Source organism: Ixodes scapularis, unplaced genomic scaffold (assembly GCF_016920785.2).
Source record: "Ixodes scapularis isolate PalLabHiFi unplaced genomic scaffold, ASM1692078v2 PGA_scaffold13__105_contigs__length_92229423, whole genome shotgun sequence".
NCBI classification, from domain to species: Eukaryota; Metazoa; Arthropoda; class Arachnida; order Ixodida; family Ixodidae; genus Ixodes; species Ixodes scapularis.
In genome coordinates this window covers 71,080,405-71,096,421 of record NW_024609839.1, presented here as the reverse complement: position 1 = coordinate 71,096,421, position 16,017 = coordinate 71,080,405, and the positions used below count along the sequence as shown (strand labels likewise).

At 45.4% G+C, this 16,017-nt stretch overlaps 1 protein-coding gene across 1 annotated transcript in view; it reads right to left on the bottom strand.

Annotated features, from left to right (window-relative positions):
* The window catches only part of LOC8041236 (SWI/SNF-related matrix-associated actin-dependent regulator of chromatin subfamily A member 5), a 30,925-nt gene extending 16,190 nt beyond the window's left edge, over positions 1 to 14,735 (bottom strand). The window contains exons 1-8 of the mRNA XM_029986528.4: positions 14,485 to 14,735; positions 12,523 to 12,585; positions 12,242 to 12,414; positions 10,525 to 10,726; positions 7,899 to 8,078; positions 5,049 to 5,204; positions 4,779 to 4,910; positions 2,466 to 2,781 (exon numbers count right to left, since the gene is read on the bottom strand). Of these exons, the coding sequence (XP_029842388.1) occupies positions 2,466 to 2,781; positions 4,779 to 4,910; positions 5,049 to 5,204; positions 7,899 to 8,078; positions 10,525 to 10,726; positions 12,242 to 12,414; positions 12,523 to 12,585; positions 14,485 to 14,562 (1,300 nt within the window). The 5' untranslated portion in view covers positions 14,563 to 14,735. The remainder of the gene's footprint in view (positions 1 to 2,465; positions 2,782 to 4,778; positions 4,911 to 5,048; positions 5,205 to 7,898; positions 8,079 to 10,524; positions 10,727 to 12,241; positions 12,415 to 12,522; positions 12,586 to 14,484) is intronic.
* Between the last annotated feature and the right edge of the window lie 1,282 nt (positions 14,736 to 16,017).

The window sequence follows — 16,017 nt, the reverse complement described above, 5'->3', positions numbered from 1 at the left end:
AAAATACAGCTTTCTTTATTTGAACTAGCCTTCGGTATTTAAAGGGGCACTGACACATCAAAATCATATTTTTTTTTATTATCCGAAACGATTGAAAACGATGCCGGGACATTACCCTCAAAATTTGAGATTTGGGAATTCAGTATTCGTGAAGTAAAAAAACAATTTCCAAATGCCGAATTCAAAGTTCCCGCGCGATCGGCGCCGGTGCCTTGACGTCAAAAATTGCGGAGACCTGACAGTCCCCTTCCTTTCACCACTCCCTGCTGTTGCCATGGCGACCCAAAGCGAGGAGGAAAGGAGCGAGCGCCCGGCGTTGCGGCGGACCGGTTTTGAGCGGTGTCGCCTCTTTTCCGTTGAAGGATACAAATCCAGGAGACGGCACCACAACGAACTCCCGATTTTTGGTATTTCAAAAAGAAGGGCCGTAGTGCGTTCGCAATTGCGTTAAAAAACATGTTTTAGGATTGCCGTAATTAAATGTTATAGAGATGTCGCCTACAAAGCTTCTAAATTTCCTGATTTTTGACGTCACCGATCAAAAGAAGCGAGGAGGCGAGAGGCGGGAAAATCAAACGCCAAAAATAAAAAGGCGCGCGCGCGCGCGGGAAAATTTTTTTTCGCGATGCGGTTTTTTTTGCGTGTCTATGACTGCAACTTGCATCGTTTTAGACAATAAAAATAAATACGACCTTTGGGGTGTCAGTGCCCCTTTAAATTAGACCCTTAAAGAAGTTTTCATTAAACAAGATACGGAATATGAAAAACACTTCACCGACCGCAATGCCAGAAGGACGTAATAGGATAAATATTAAAATAGAAGAGTTCGCTGTCTCACAAATATGTTAGCTTCTAAGTGCCTATACGAAACCGGATGCATTATTATCAAACTCCACAGCCTTTTCTTTTCTCATTCCGATGGAAGCAAGCTTCAAGAACTCGTGCGTTCTAGAAACGTGTTATGAAATGAGCACACAGCAGCATTTAGGATTTACGAGACTGTAGAAAAATGAAATCCCGTGACGCGATTTTTTTTTTTTTTTTTGCAGTTTTTCAATTCTCTTTCTTCCGTGCAAGCCGCGACCAGCGCAATACTGGTTCCTATGTCAAGATTCATGGATGCAGCGTTTATATTCCTAAGACTGAGTGGAGAAGAAAAATATGTAAGCGAGGTGTGTGTCAGTTGACGGCACTTAAAAAACAAATGGCATTGATAGCACATTCATTGTCAACAGCGCGTGGCCGAACCGTTTTGACATGAGCCGGTAACCGTTATTTTTTTTCCGGTTCAGTTCCGGTTCGGGTTTATCGCGATAACAATATAACGGTTCGGGTTCGGGTTCAGTTCCGGAAAAAATACCGGTTCGGTTCCGGTTTTCGGTTCGGTTCGGTTCCGGTTCGACACCCTGCTTTTTAGCAGATCTGAACCCTACATTCATGTACAGCTATGAGCGTAATGCTCGCATTATTGTTCGCACGGTCTGCAGGATTGTTTGCCACTTTATTGTTTATAGCACCAATGACGAGGCTGTTCCTCGGCCAATCATTGAGGAAGATAGGCGTTCCCCGCGGTCGGGTCCCTGAGATCCCTGCTTTATGCCCGTGTTCCGGGAAGAAGTAAACCAGCCGCCGGATGGCTATGAATGCCCTTTTCGTTTTATTAGTCGTGACTTTCAACTGGACTCGCTCTCTATGAATGAGATCCGAAATTACTATATACAATAACCGCACAGTGTAACGGTTTTTCTGACAATCTGTCATGCCGGGGCTGTTTTTGTAACAGCTATTTTATTTTTATTTTTTTTTTTTTGTCTTTGCTTTTGTTTGTTTGTTTGAGCTGTTATGTTTCTGCCACTGTAGGAGGTCGGGGACCCGTCAAGCTGTTTTCACAGCTTTTTTCCCCGGCCTACCCTTCATCATGTGATGAAAATATAAAGACATTATTATTATGATTTATTATTATTAAATTGCGACACCACGCCACGTGACACTACGTGATGCGACACCATGTGTCACCTGAACTATAATGTGACATTGTGATGTCAACCATTTGGTCATGCTGACACCATGATTTCGTGTGACACTTTGCTTCTCGTGGCAAGGCCTACGACATTAAACCAACAACTTCGCTCTGTTGTTGACACCCTCCCCCACGACTTTCCTACCATACGACCAACACGAGCAAGCAAGGTTTGTTGCACTTTTTTTTACAAAGCGCTATTGACGTTTGGCGGCAGACAAAAACCAGAGTGTGTGAAGATACGTAGATTAAAAAAACAATGTAGAAAGCGATCGGTAGCGCAAAGACAGGTTGCGAAAAAAGACTGAAAGACGCCACGCCAGGGGTTTTGCTTGCCTAAGGTAGATATAAATTTATTTTCTTTTTTCTTTAAACTTTTTCTCATTACAAAGTGCATGAAGGGTTGTGATGTAAAGTTATCTATTTAAAAGAAACGCATCCCCACCTGGCTCGGCTCCATCGAAGAGGTACGGGTGGTTGCAGCACTTTCTCAGCTGCATGAGGATGTTGAGCAGGCGCATCTTGTCCACCTTGCCCGCACCGTTGACCACGTCAATGTCCTTGAGGAGGCACTTGGTGTACCACTCCCGCTGCATCTTGGAGAGCCCCACGTACACCTTCACCTCCTTCTTGGGGAGCAGCTTCTTCTCCACCTCAGACTTGAGGCGACGCAGCAGGAAGGGCCGCAGCACCGCATGCAGCCGCTCCACCAGGTGGTTGTCACCCAGGCAGTTGCTGGTGTTGAACCACGAGTCAAAGTCCTAAAGGCGCAGAGAGGGACGTTCCCAGACCGGGGCTCAATCTTCGACGTCACCCACCTTACATTGCATGAACCATTTTGTGCTACATACACCCTTTTTTGAAATTCAGTTTGGCAGCTTTGATCACTATTGTAGCCTCACACATAGGCGGAAAGCCTGCGCTCTCCACGCTCGAACATAGGCCGTCAGGTTGCCGTAAAAGGGAGGGAAAGCGTGAAGGGCCAGGCAAGGAGGAACCAGTTTGTTATAAGTGCCATGCAGATGTCGTAAGCCAAACTACCCCTCTTTTCTTTCTTTTTGCATCCTGCAACACACAAAATAAAAAAAAAGACTGGCTTTTCTATATTTTTTTTTTTTGTTTACAACTTATTCTCCCTTCCTACACTAGGTGTCAACAATTTTGTGCTACATTGTCAAGGCTAGCATAGCTTCTGCAGTGCTCCAACTCCGTCAAAGTGCACGAGCGCATGCGAATGAGACAAAACACGAAGCCACTCGTCAGCAGTGCACGGCTGCAGCACTGTAGAGGCTACGCTAGCCTTGATAGTTTAGCACCAAAAAGTCGATGCCAAGTTTAGTGCTCTCCGAGATGAAAGGTGCAAAGGACACAACAGGAAACATCCTTGGGGGAAAAAAGAGGATCCGCAGAGGGACTGAGGGAGTAGGACGAGTCCTAGGTTGAAAGGGGTGATGTGACATGCTCGTCCCAATGGCATATTTTGTTCTTACATTCTGTGGATTCGTGCCTCCCATTTTTGGCAGCCAGATGAGGCACAGATGCCGCAGACTTTCCCCCCATATAGGAGGCTATGTCACTGTCATCATCCCAGTGTACTATGGCACCTGCGCCAAACTAATGGCGGCCTTCTTGTGGCTGCTGAGGGAAGAAGTTGGAAATACTACCAAGAGGAGAATATCTGAGGCCTGCATGTTCGAGAGGTCAGTACAGCACGACACACGAATTACACGCAACGGCTGGTGAGCGTTTATTTCGAAGTGTGGTCTAATCAACCTCTTGGCACGAGCTCGGCTGAAAAGTCCTTCGATAGCAGAAATTTCATCAAGGGGCTTACGGGTAGCCGCTTCGTGCTGGTCTGTTCTTATGGCTCACAACATCGCAATAGAAGCAAAACAAGAAAGAATTATGAGATGATCGAAGAACTGACTCTGATCTACCATTCGCGTGCGAAAGCGAAGGTGCCCGACGAAAAACGGTTTTATGACCACCACTAGGTTGTTGAAAGTGAAACTGGGTCTTGAGCCATCAGTAACCAATGAATTTCAAGGGGTCTATTGCCAAGGCTAGCAATAGCCATCACCAATACCACCTAAATAGGAAAGCCAAAGTGCAAAAATTTTCCCGAGTCACTAAAAGAGGCTGTTGTAGTTTGCAGAGTGGACACTACTGTGGCGTCGGCGTTCAGCTGAGACTTCTATCCAGCATACAGTTTCCGGCCTCGTGCATTTAGAATTGGCACAAAGTCCTCCTATTCTCAACACTTATAGTATAGCATAAAATACTGGGGAAGAGCCCAAAGCACTTTCACTGAAAACTGGGTTAACCTAGACATGATCGCTTGTCCGGTCAAATCGGCCGCTTAATGTATAATTTGCAGAATCCCCAAGTTCGGAACACATTAATAGTGAGTGCGTGAAAGAAGTGGGCACTTCCGCGGTATTTTATGGTATATTTAATATCCCACTTCATTTCCAGAAAACGCTAGGAGAATATTTGTATCTGTAGCTCTTTCTTATATTGGTAGCATTTTCTTCACTGTATCTTGGCTTACATTACGAGGCTTATTTCCTCAGTAAGTAGAATAAATAGAACTGAAAAAACAGTGCAATTTGAGAATAGAAGAGCGTTATCACAAAGTTTACACAACAATTAATAATCCCGCCCCAAGCTCCAAACTTCCAACTGTTCCAGTGTCGTGAGATGTCCAAAAACTCCGCCTAATGCATCGCAGTGTATGGTGCACAAATGAGCGTCCTACCTCGGACGAGTTGAAGACGTCGGGCAGCAGGAAGTTGAGGAGTGCCCACAACTCGTGGAGGTTGTTCTGCAGCGGAGTACCCGTCAGGAGCAGACGGTTCGTGGTCTTGAACTCCCGCACGATCTCTGAAAGCTGATAGAAAAACCACAATGTACACGCGTAAAACGAGCAGCTGCATACCGCAGTGCATGCTCGACAGACCGCACCAAAAATGAGTAGCGCGGTGCATTGAAAGGGAGAGCAACGACGAGCCATTCAGGCACCACCGACCTTGGACTTCTCGTTCTTGATGCGGTGGGCCTCGTCAATGACCAGGTAGCGCCAGTTGAACTTCTTGAGCACCGCCTTCTCCCGGATGACCATCTCGTACGAGGTGACGCAGACGTCCCACTCGCCAGGCATCAGGGTGTCGCGGATGAGCGCCGCCTGGGGAACAAAAAAAAAAAAAATTTCATATGGCAGAACGCCTGTAAAGCAGAATCAGCCTACAAAAAGAAAAAAAAAAACTTTCAGCCTTTTCACTCTGGTGAAGAAGGAAGACCAGCGAAGCCGTGCTATGGTCAGACGACCTCAAGGACGACTTCTTGGACGACCTCAAAGACGACGCCTAAGGAAGACGTCTAGGACGACCTCAAGGACAATGTCTAGGACGACCTCAAGGGCAACTTCTAAGACAACCTCAAGGATGATGCCTAGGATGACCTCAGGGACAACTTCTAGGATGATTTCAAAAACAAAGACTAGGACGACCTCAAGGACAACCTCTTGGACGACCTCAAGGACGACGTCTATGACAATTTCAAGGACAACCTCTAGGACGATCTAGGACAACCTCAAGGACGACACTTAGGACGACCTCGAGGACGACATCTAGGATGGCGCCTAGAAAAATTCAGCCTTTTCACTCTGGCGAAAACCAGAATGGAAAGGCTGGAAAGGTTGTCGCAATCTCTGAGCAAGGCCGGCAAGCCGATTATCTGGTTGCTGCCGTCACTCATAGATGGCGGTAGCTGTCCAGAGTTTTGTGTTGACATTTCTTTCCGGGGGACACGATCCTGGGGAAACTAGCCTTTAACAGCTCCACTGTAAAAAGGTCCCGACTACAGTGAAATCCCGTGAGGGCGCCAACCCAAAACGAAGAGATGAAGTGCGAAAAACATGAGGGGCTTCTTTGGGGATGACACAGCAAAATAACAAAATAACGGTAAACATCAGGGGCACCCGCCACAAACCACGTGGCACAGGAACTGATATTGCGGCAGGTTGCGGACGAAGCAAATTTGCGTTTCGCGACGCAATGAATGCGCAGGAATTCACCGGGAACTCTTGTGTCATGGGAAGGGATGCTGCAAACTGCAGATGCAGCGGATTCTGGTTTCACGATGCGATAAACATGCGGAATCCGGCTAAACTTGTGTGCCACAGGAACTGACGTCGCGTGCAGAGATCGCGGACAGGAACGTGTAAACCCACTGAAAACTCGCTTGTTGCACGTACCGGTACCGCAGATCGTGCGGTTGATGTGGTTCCCGTCGGATGTCGAGTGATGTCCAATGGAATTGGGGGGTTGGGTGATGTTTCGGAATTTTTACACCGCGGATATTCAGCCAAACAAATAGGGTGGGCGATCTCTCGGGGGAGGATGGCCTTACGTAATTTTACGGTACATCAATACCTGCAATGTTAGTATGACAGATGCCTATGCCAAGATAACAAACTTACCACAACTTTGCTTTACCTTAAAAAATCATTGTGACAAACTATCCTTTGACCACCTGTCTATTGAGGAACGGAGGAAGCCAAGATGTCCACTCAAAAATGCCACCTGGCAAGATTACTTAGAGCTTCGGACCAGGACTTATTAACGCAAAATGAGCTTAAGGGCTAAAGTTCAAGCCTTGAGCATGCTGAAAAGTTGTTAACGAAAATATAACATAAAAAGAATCTGTCCTCCCGCAGGAATCTGACCACTGATCTCTCGTGCAGGAATGGGATTCCCTATTTCATGTGCTAGCAGAGCGACTTTGGTTAGCATGGTTATTTATAGCTGGTATACACATACCTCTCGCATTTCAATTTCTTTCCGATGTCTTCTTGTCTACCACGCATAGACCCCTTTTCAAAAAGCGCCGATGGGAGGCGCTGTTGGCAATTTATGTCCCCGCGAACTTCCAGTCAAACTAGTTGAAAAATAATCCCCCCCACCATAGCACCGCTACTTGTAATGTTCATGAAATATTTTGTGACCAGTTTTCCAGGTGGTTAGCGAAAGATTTGTCGGAGATTTTTCGTTTCTCCCGTAAGACAACCGACCTCCTCCTACACATTGAATAGTGCAACGTAAGAACCTTGCTAAACCTCAGACTTGGTGATTTCCGTAAAACTTCGTCGTCCCAGGAATTTTGACATCAGGTGGCTCGAAAGGCCCGCTGAAACGGAGCGACTGAAACCGTCTCCTGGTAGCCAAGAGACGGCTTGTGTTTGTAAACAAAAAAGGGTCTATAAACGGAGCAGAACTTCGCTCTCGTCTTCTTGTCCAACCTCCGCCTGGCAGTTCTTTCAAGCACATGTGGGTTATGGACCACTCCAATAGTAATTGGCTTCTGCACACTGTTATCCTTGTGTACCGGGCCGTGCAATGGGTTCAGGGCATGCCAACAGAGTGAGTGCGAATGGCAGGGAAGCTCTTTGGAAGGCCCGGCCTCCAGCACCCGCCCCACGCCTTCCGCCATGCTTCGGCTGTACACATGCGCCCGAGGTGCACAAGACGCCAGAGTGTTTTAGACAGTAGGAAGCTTGCGTTGGAGACAGGACAACCAAAGCTCCTCCCCACCCTTCTCGCCTTGTGAATGACTCTCTTTCACGAAATATTAGATACTGCACATACATCCAATGTCCAATGACCTTGCATTTTTCGCCTGGGTAATAAATTTTATTTGAGGGGTGGGGGGCTCTCCTTCCTTCCTCCCTCCCTTCCCCCCTTCCCTAAAACAGTTGCTTTACTTTATTCCTTTACTTCAGTGCAAAATAAGAAACTATGAATTCCTGCCATTTGTGGACCATTTCGCATGGCTTGCTTCGGCCATGAACACCTGCGAGTGGTGGTGAAGGGACGCATACCCTGGTCTCTTGATCTCCAATGAGGCAGACGGCGCGGAGGGAGGGGCACCATCGCTCGAACTCGCTCATCCAGTTGGCCAGGGTCGACTTGGGCACAATGACCATGTGGGGGCCGTTGATGTTGCGGTGGTGCTTCATGTAGCCCAGCAGGGAGATGGTCTGCAGGGTCTTGCCCAGACCCTGCGCAGAAATGGCGGCACGTGAAACACACACGAGGCACAGAAGGGACCTGGCAGAAGGCGAACTCAAATTCAATTTAAATCAATGCAGATAATTCGCATCTCGTCAGGTCTCCTTAGTTCTGCACATTAGTCAGCCAAGCATACCCATGTTGGAGCGTAAAAACAACCAACCACAGCTAAATAAATATTTTGTTTAGTAATAATATTTTGAGAACAAAGGCAACTTTATCTTCGACTCAGACACATCTACTGTAGAATACCGCGCATCTGCCCATTCCACATTAAGCGCCCATATCCAAATTTCTAGGATCTGAGAAAATATGCACACTACATTTATATGTAAAACTGATGACCGGACAAGCGCCGATCCCCATTTTTCTGTGATTCTCTCTATATTTCGAGTGGGCGCTTGCCCGGTATTTTACGGTACACTGGTCAGCAGGACTCTTAGGCTAACAGCGCAAGCAGCAGCTCAAAGACTGCGCATGCCCATAAAAATAGAAACTTATAAAATCATTCCAAATATTTACTTGTTTAATAATGGTTACCAGGTGTTTAAGTTGTCGCATGGCAGCCCCTGTTGACCTGTCCATGCACATAACAATTAGGAAAGAATAAAACTAGCCTTATATCTATAAACCTTTTTTGTTTACTACAATGTCAATGTTTTATTACAATGTCTATTACAAACAGTCCCTCTGACCTACTGACGGTGCCCTCTGGGCTTTAGGACAGTTGGGAGAGGCAGAAGCCAACATGGACTCGGCTGATGCAGTGCAAAGAACCGAGAGCATTACAGAGCGCACCAAGAGAAGACTTGAGGACTGGTGGCGTCAGAGCGACAAGTAGCGATGTAATCGCTACGTAGTTACTTTTGGCTGGAGGAGAGCATAGACTGCACCCTATACAAAGGGAGTAGCCAAGACTTAATCCAATCACATCCTTGATAACTGCTGAGACAGAGAGAACTACGGCTACAGTAGTAATAAACAGAAAGATTACATACGTGCGAGGGCAATTTCACATATATTTTTTTTCCCGCTTTTCTCACCCTTTCTGGTTAGGCCCTTTAAAAATCTGCCAATTGCCATTAAGTAACTCAAAGGCAGACGGAACAGCTCAAAGCAAATACCACATCTCGTCTTAAATGGTGCTTTTCCTGATGTTAGACACTGACACCCCCCAATATTTATTTTTTTATTTTTTGTTAGGCAATTTATTATGGTTGTCAGAAGACTACCCAATCAATATTTTGCTACAGCGTCACATATACTTTTAATGAAGTCAAAGGACGCAACTGTTCGGAACCGAAACTCGACTAGGGAGGAAGAAGAAACATAGAGGAGGAGTGTGTTGCCAGAAATCACGTGGCTGTGCAACTTCCTTTTTCTTCTTTTTTTTTTTATTCAACATAATTGCACTTTTTAGGAGCCACAAAAAATGGGTATCATATTTTTCTTCCATTCTTAACATTGAGTGCGTGCCTTCGACGACCCACGACTCTGATTACCTTTGGTGGTTGTGCCTAAACTATAGAAAACGGCACGTAACCATAAAAAAGAGAGTGAGCGCGACACCAACCGGCCAGTGCTCGATCGTCGGTTCTCGGGCGGACAGAAAACGAATTTCGAGCCGCAAATTGTGTTCTAGGTAGTTGGGCTCTTATATGTCATGTACAAACAAAAACCTGGCAAGCATGAATACCCTGTTGGTGTCCCTTAAGGGAGGACACTGCCCAAAAAGGTTAACTTTTGAACTTGTGGCTTAATATGAATGAAATTTAACTGGTAGTTGCAAAGTTTCATCTGTGTACATGAATTGTGAAAAAAAAAAAATTATATTCATTTTCATCAGGAACACATAGACATTGTTTAGGATAACTATCATTAGAAAACTAATGTAACACCCAACATTTCATTTTTTCATTAGATATGTAGCAGAATGCCTGGAGAGAGCAACTGTGGAAACAAAATTTCCAAAAAGTAATTTATTTTATGCTAACATAGTGCGGAACAATCAAATAAATTTTTTGCCCTTACGTCGGACAAATCCTAACATCTTTTATAAAAGACATCCACAAAGAAAAAAAAAAAATGCCACAGTTGCATTGCTCATGAAATTCCAGTTAGGAAAACGAATGAGCAAGCTTTTCCTTTTGTCCCGTTACCAAATGATAGCTTTCCTAAAGTGAAATTTATGCCAAAAAGTGGAACAAAGAAAGACGCGTTCAAAGTGCTGGAACCTATACCTTTTCTTTAGCATCGGCGGACCAAAAATATCTTGTAAAACGACTATGCACTGTAAACAAATTAAACTTCCTAGGAATACTCTCTAGATGTTGGTAGATCTAATCATGAATTCTTTTAAATTCAACTCTTTTCTGCATTTTTTTTTCTTTTTTTTTTTCTGGGTAGTGTTTTTTTTTAAGCCGCCCACAAACTCACCATCTCGTCGGCGAGGATGCCGTTGATCCCGTGCTCGTAGAGCGAGATCATCCAGTTGAGGCCGCGCACCTGGTAGTCCCTCAGCTCTCCCCCCTTGATGTACGAGGGAGACTCCTCAAAGCGGGTAACCACAATCTCCTTGCGGCGGCTGTCCGACAGAAGCTCTTCGTCTTCCTCTTGCTCTGTCATGCGGTGACGCAGGCTGGAAAGCAAGCATTCATAAAACATGAGAGTTGGAAACACATTATCAAAGACCAAGGGCCTTATGCTACACAGCGGGACCAAGGGACTGGGACAATGCCGTCTGCACTGATTGAACAGCAGCGCGGCGGTAGCAAATCGCAGCAGAAGACATTGTCCCAGTCCCTTGGTTCCGCTTGGTCCCCCCGTGCAGCAAAGGCCCGTTCACAGTCTTACGACCGAGTAAGACCGAGAGGGACCAGACCGGTTTTTAAGCCTCTTGCGATCTCTTAGGACCAGCTCCGCTGCAGCGGATCAGGTCCTAATAAGTCGCAAAAGGCTTAAAAACCGGTCTAGTCTCTCTCGATCTTACTCAATCGCAAGAGTGTGAACGGCGCTTAAGGCCCCAAGATGTCCCAGAACAACAAAAGAAAGTACAAAATATTTGAGGATCGGGGAGGGTTTGCGTTTTGCTATTAGCCGTCTCTACTCAATTTCGGTACAACTTTGCAAACAGCAAAATGTACAACTCTAGCAAGCTAGTCGGAGCAAGGCGTGCGACAATGTGCAGCCGGCAAACACTCCCTCTCGGAGAGAGCTGTCATGTGCGTTACTTCGCTCCTCCGACTGTTGCACAAGGGCCGAAATATTCAGTCTTTTTCAAGTTACGCTAAAATGGATTGAAGTGTTGAAATCGACATTTGGGAACTGCATTTGTGCACTCTCCACCTAAACAATAAAGGTTTAACCAGAATGTATGGCAGCCTGAACAATAATGTAGCATTAATAGCAACAGATCTTCAGCTAACTGCGCATTATGTCAAAATATCAAAAATGATTTTCGTTTTCGTTTTTACCAAGACAACTGTTATACCAGAAGCTCAGGGGCCATTAATTTTCCTTGAGACTTTCAGGAAAAAATGGTTGTACGTAAACTGAGCCCCAAAAACGGTGTTGAAATTCCACTGCAGTTAACCACCCCAGAAGCAAAGTGTACTGTCCCACTCGTAGCCCCTTTGTTTCCACAAAAGAGGGTCAGTGGGACTTGAGCTTCTTCCAGGTCCTGTCTGCGCATCCCTGTCATGCAAAGGTTCCTCAGAAACCCCCAACATAATCAACTCTCGAAACACGGCGTGAAACAAGTTGATTTGAATTTTAGAACACCCATTTGTAAAGGTCCAAGTAATGTAAAACCTTCCTTACTTATAGGCTTTTCACATTTACACACATCCGCATTATAAAAACATGACCCGAGAGGTATCACTGTACAACACATGATCGACATACCGTAAATTACTAAATTTTTGCGGATTTGAAGATACTGCATAACTTATCACACGATCAGATACGCCCAAGGTACCGAATAAATTGATTATCCCTTTAAACCGCAAAAATTTGTGCTTACAAAACATTCCCAAAACCCGCGCTTCGAAAATTCGTGCCAAATTGAGCTCGCGAAAACAAAAGTAGTTTACAGTATGTCACAACTGTCTCGTTCTAGATACAGACACAAAACAAGCAAACAAACGAAACTAACTCTCCAATGGCGGCCAGTTTCGCCTTTTCGTCATTCTTCTTCAGTTTGGGCCGCCCAGGCTTCAGTTTGAGTGGCGACGTGACGCCCTTGGCGGCGCTGCTTGTGGTCATAAAATGTGCGAAGATCTCGGTCTGTTGCAGGAGGTAGTCGAATCTGTTGCCTCTGTCCAAATCCTGAAACGAGAGGGGAGACTCTGGAGACCTCAAGCCCACAATGGCGAAGACACACTGTGATCCAGGCTGCGCCAAGCAAGGCACCTGCAATGCCGGTAGCGAACTTACCAGTTTGCTATCATAGTCCGCCTCGTCCCTCTTTCCCGTAAGCGTGTCCTCCTCATCTGGTGTCTGAAACCGTACCAAAAACAGATTAGGAGAGAAGGATAACTTCTAAGGTTTCATGCTTGAAAAACTTTAGGCATAGCGAGCTTCACAAATCCCCTATGCAAAGGAGCGAGCTGTGACCTCTGTCGAACCATTGATCTAAACATACTCTGGTTCGAAAAGAGCATTTCGGGCAGACAAATAATGAGAAAAAGACATGCTAGTATTGTCTGCACAGCTCGGAACCAAAACGCATGAGCGGGATTTTCTGTGTTGCGTCGTAGAGTTGGTACCAGGATGCTTCAAATGTAATGAGAAAAGACCGTTTGTAAGGCACCGTACAAGACAAATGTAAAATGGTAATAACTGGACTATTGCAATGACAGTAACACAAGCAATGCGGCTGTTTCCAATGTTGATTACTGGCTTTATGGCGCAAAGCTACTGGTTTTTCAATGGTACTTCCGTGAAGACTAGAAAGAGAGGGCTTCCCTCTGAAGCTTTAAAATTGCTTCGAGGTAGGTTTCACAATGTTGAAATCAATGCGGAACCGATTAAATATGCCGATGACTCGTCTCTTAAAAATCGGGTTAAACCCGATCTTTACCCGAATATAGGAAATGAACTCCACTATTTTCCAAATTACTTTGCTCCGAAAATATTAAAGCTGATAGGGGCACTGGCAGCGCCAACCTCGGAAAAGATGCCAAATCCCGTTGACTCCATTGAACAGCAGTGACAGGCTTAGCCCCTAATTGTAGTTTTTACGCTCATTGCAAATTATAGATTTTCCTTTCCATTTTGAAAGCGAAAAAAATAAAAATAAAGATGAGCAACTTTAATTTGACAGGAGCAACAGACACCAGCAACACTGTTGTGCATTGTAAAAGCTGCAATGTAGAAGGAATGGTCTCTCATTTCAGGCATGTCCAAAAAGCGGACAGGTCTAGGATGGAGACAGACATGCAACGCATGCAAATGTCTATGTAAGCAACAAGTTTTTATTTAAAAAAAATCGAAAAGACCAAGTGAGTTCTTATATCAGGTAAGAATGCTGTCTTGTGTGCTTACATGGTAACCCAAAGACGGGGTAAAAACAACAGAAAGTTCTGTGTTGCCCCGTGTTCCCCCCCTTGTGGGTTACCACGTAGAACAACTCGCCTGCACACTTTTTTTAGTTGTGTACTTATTTAATGACAAATTACAAAACCATTTCTTGAACAGTCGGATTTCTCCCCTATTACCAACTTGGAACAAAGCGACCGAATTTTAACCTCCGATTTCATGTGTGTGTGTGTGACGAAGGACCGACCTACGTCTAATGCATGAATCCCTTTGCCATTAGTCTTACGTATGACGGTCGCTTTCGCGAGCGCGGACCCCGACCCTCACTCCTACCAAGAAAACGATCGCTACGGAATTCACGTAAAATCGGCTTCATGAAAGTGCGCGGACCCCATACACCCAACACCGAAACGTAGTTGCAGCACTTTCATGTAAAACAAAAGATTTGCCGGTCCTACGGATGCCACTCGGAAGTGAATAAAGATACTTGCCACACAGCCTCGATAACCTTTAACGATACTAGGCAGGTTAGGTTCGCACCGTTTAGTAATGCTTCAGAAAGAAACATTCTGGTTCTTGGAGCACGCTAGAACGTCTACTATCGTTCATATTTTTACTTGTCCCGTGTTTTTCGCGGGATACCGCCTATCGCTGCTCACACGGATCGCGCCTAATTACTACCGAAAGTAAGCTCTGGGTAATCAAAGCAAAAGGGAATCAAGTGAAACAAACAAAAAAATAAGGTAAAGAGAAACTAAATCGGGACGTACGCCGGCAAGATGATCCGGCAATATGAAATCAAAGGCCGCCTTCCTGACAAGCTCAAGGATGTTCATAGCGCGCACCGATTGCCCTTACCGACTCTTTGGTGCTCTCCGGGCTTTCCTCGTCCTCTTCTTCGACGGGATCGCCTAACTCCGGGTTCTGTTCCAACATGATTAAAAGTGTTATTAGTCGCTCCTAGGCGACTTTTAATGGCAAATTAAAGGGTTGCAGGGCAGCACAAAGCATGTGCAATGGTTCCCGGCAAAAACTGCCCGCTAATCTCGGTTTTTTTTCTACAGATTATTCCGGTAGACGGCGCGTGGCGCGCGCTAATTTTCGTTTGTATTCTCGAACCATAGCTTGAGCGACTGGGGTATCTTGGCTTGGGTATTTTTGCACCATACTTTGCGGGTTTACAAGGTTTTTTGGTAACACTGGTAACACTGGGCGCCTGTGGGCACCTCAGTGAGATGGAAAAAAGGGAAAAAATATTTGAGCAGTGCAACCTAGGAAGGACATAAAGTAAATCAAGTATTGCCAGGGTTAATGTGTGCAAACGACACTGTACTCGTATCAGAAAGTCGTGAGACAATGCAGGAACTGATTAGAATTTGCAGCAGGGGAGGACAGGTAGAAAAGTACAAATATCTAGGAGTCTGGCTCAATGAGGGAAGGAAATATCTAGAGGAACACGAGGAGAATAAAATTAGAAAAGGGAAAAGAAGCTCAAGTTACTATGGAACTACAACAGATATGAAGTGTTCAGAGGTATATGGAAGGGAGTGATGGTACCAGGACTTTCTTTTGGCAATGCAGTACTGTGCATGAAATCTGAGGTTCAATCAGGGTTAGAAATTCGACAAAGAAGCGTAGGCAGATTGGCGCTGGGAGCACATGGAAAAACACCAAATGAGGGAGTACAGGGGCACATATGGGATATTGTCGTCTTTTGAGAGCAGGGAAGCAATTAGTAAGTTGAAATTCGAACAAAGGTTGACCGAAATGGATGATATGCGGTGGACACGGAAGTTATTCAAGTATTTATACATGAAAAGTTGAAACACAAAATGGACAAACCGAACCCGAAAGCAATTACATTTAAATATCTACACACTGCTGGTGATGGGGCTGAACGGACTAATTCAGTGAAAAAGGGGGTGAAAGAGACAGAGAGGAAAATGTGGGAGGGGAGAATGCAGGAGAAATCAGCTTTGACAGTGTACAGGTCACGAAAGCAGGACATAAGAAAGGAAAATTTTTTAACAATTCACTGCAGTGCTTTGCTGTTCCAGGCAAGAACAGGAGTTTTGAGGACGAGGACGTATCGGCTAAATTTCAGGAGACAGACACATTATGTGCCGCCTGCCATAATGATAGCGAGACACTATATATAGAGCACTTGGTTTTGAAGTGCACGGGGCTTCGCCCTGCCCTCTTTGAACTAAGGGGTAATGGATTTGGCCGGGGCCCTTCGCTGGCGACGATGGAAGGACGGTAGAGAAAAGGGTTACAGTGAAGAGACGATTAGAAGATTGGTGGAAATTATCTGGAAAAAATTAAATGGTGGACAACTAACTAGCACAGCTGGGAACAGCGGAACAGAGGAAAGTTGGAACTCCCTCCCGC